This window comes from Bison bison, unplaced genomic scaffold, assembly GCF_000754665.1.
Source record: "Bison bison bison isolate TAMUID 2011002044 unplaced genomic scaffold, Bison_UMD1.0 scf7180017847314, whole genome shotgun sequence".
Lineage (NCBI taxonomy): Eukaryota > Metazoa > Chordata > Mammalia > Artiodactyla > Bovidae > Bison > Bison bison.
The window spans coordinates 9,220-11,046 of NW_011477887.1; the positions used below are offsets into that span (position 1 = coordinate 9,220).

Here is a 1,827-nt window from a genome sequence, read left to right on the forward strand (position 1 = left end):
CACATACAACAGATTACACGTAAGACACACTTTAAAACAAAAGTGAATAAGCAAATCAATGGGGTATCCTACCCACACAAACCTTGCTGGATGAAACCTCTCCATTTTCAATTATTAATTGACCACCATAAGAAGGATAAGAAGTGCCTAGCTATTATGTTTTTCTTCCTTATTTACATGTAACTATAAATTGCTTCATTTTATTTAAGAAGTCAGCAGAAAAATTCTTAACAGGATAGCCTCATAAATACAACAGAAAGTTGGATTACTTTAAAAATAATATTTAGTACCCGTTACAGTATGTTTCTGATACATGTGGATACAAAGATGGAATTACAAAAGTGACATTGGTAAAATTCTATTTTGTTGAATTACAGAACAGTTGACCAAAATAAATTTTAAAAAACACCTAGTCTAGGGAGGTGATTTGCCTACAGACACAGAGCTGGTCATGGCAGAAGACTACCATCAAGTGCTGGACTGCCAATCCACTGCTTTTACTGCTATGCCCTGCAGCCTCCTGGTTCCTGCTTTCCAGATTCTAAGCTGGAGTAGGCACAGTGGTACAAATACCAACTAAAATGAGCATTTATACAAGGAGACATAAATTGCTTCTAGTTTGTAAAACGGAGTATAGAGAAAGTTATGAAGGGTACACATTTAAACAGAGGACTTCATGAAACTCTGGGCTATTCCTGATAAATGACATAAAGGGGACAACAAAGCAAGTGTTACAGACATAAAATTTGGCCTGGAAAAAACTCTCAAGGGCTAGAAAGGATCAATGGGATGAAAAGGATTTTAGACAGGATTGTCTAAAGTGGATATGAGGGTTTAACAGAAGAATAATGGGAAATAGGGAAATTTCTTCAGAATGGGGATACTGATTCTTTAAATGATGGAAAACTGACTTGTGTTTTCAGAAAGAACACAATAAGCTAAACAAAATGAGTTTTTTTGTTTTATAGGTCTTTCATTATCATGTACAGGCTAGAAGAAATCTTAATTGTGTTAAGATTTACTATGGAGTATTTCTATTTTAGCGCAAAAAGATTCAAAGTTAAAGTTCTTCCTGTTCTCACCTTTAAATAGTTCAGATGATAATCCAAAAGAACAGTGGCATTAGCGATGCTGTCTTTTGTTCCCACGAAAACAAATGGTACCATACCCTGAAATAGAAATGACAACAATAATCTTATAAAATTAATGATGAATTACAATCTGAAATATGCAAATAATGACTAAATCCCTAGCACAGGATCTGACAAACGGTAGGTACAGAAAAGTTTGTTGAAAATATGAAATACATAAAAACAAGAGTAGTTAGTATGTTTTACACATCTCCTGTGTATAAGGACAGATCAACATAGCAACCATTAAATGCATCAGGGTTACTACGATTTAAACACTATTAAATGTTGGCAAGCTTATAAATTATGTAACTCAAAATTATACAAGTTTGAAAATGAGACACATAAACAAAATGAGTACTTTAAAATACTCTTATTAAATTACTGCAGGTTTTATTTAGACAAAATTCCAAATTAAAATTAGATACTAGGGCACAAAAATAAAAACTAAATCAACTTTGCTAACCAAGTCAACAGAGTACAAATAAGAGACAAACAAAAAGAGTTAGGCTAAATTAATGTGCACTTAGTAATTATTCTGTGAGAGGGGGGAAACTGGGCATATTCATGAACATAAAATTTAACATTTCAATATAATGTACTCTGAACATTGTAAAGGACTGAACCATTAAGAAAGTTTGATCTCCCTATGATACAACTTTAAGGATAGATTTTTTGAAAAACAAGTATACTAAAA

At 32.6% G+C, this 1,827-nt stretch overlaps 1 protein-coding gene across 2 annotated transcripts in view; it reads right to left on the reverse strand.

Annotated features, from left to right (window-relative positions):
• Positions 1-953: 953 nt before the first annotated feature.
• The window catches only part of LOC104990603 (fragile X mental retardation protein 1-like), a 3,930-nt gene continuing 3,056 nt past the window's right edge, over positions 954-1,827 (reverse strand). For both annotated transcript variants that reach the window (XR_825536.1, XM_010842771.1), the window contains one exon: positions 954-1,169. Coding sequence is in view for 1 of the 2 variants with exons in the window: in XM_010842771.1 (XP_010841073.1) it covers positions 1,035-1,169 (135 nt within the window). In the remaining variant the exon portion in view is untranslated. The remainder of the gene's footprint in view (positions 1,170-1,827) is intronic.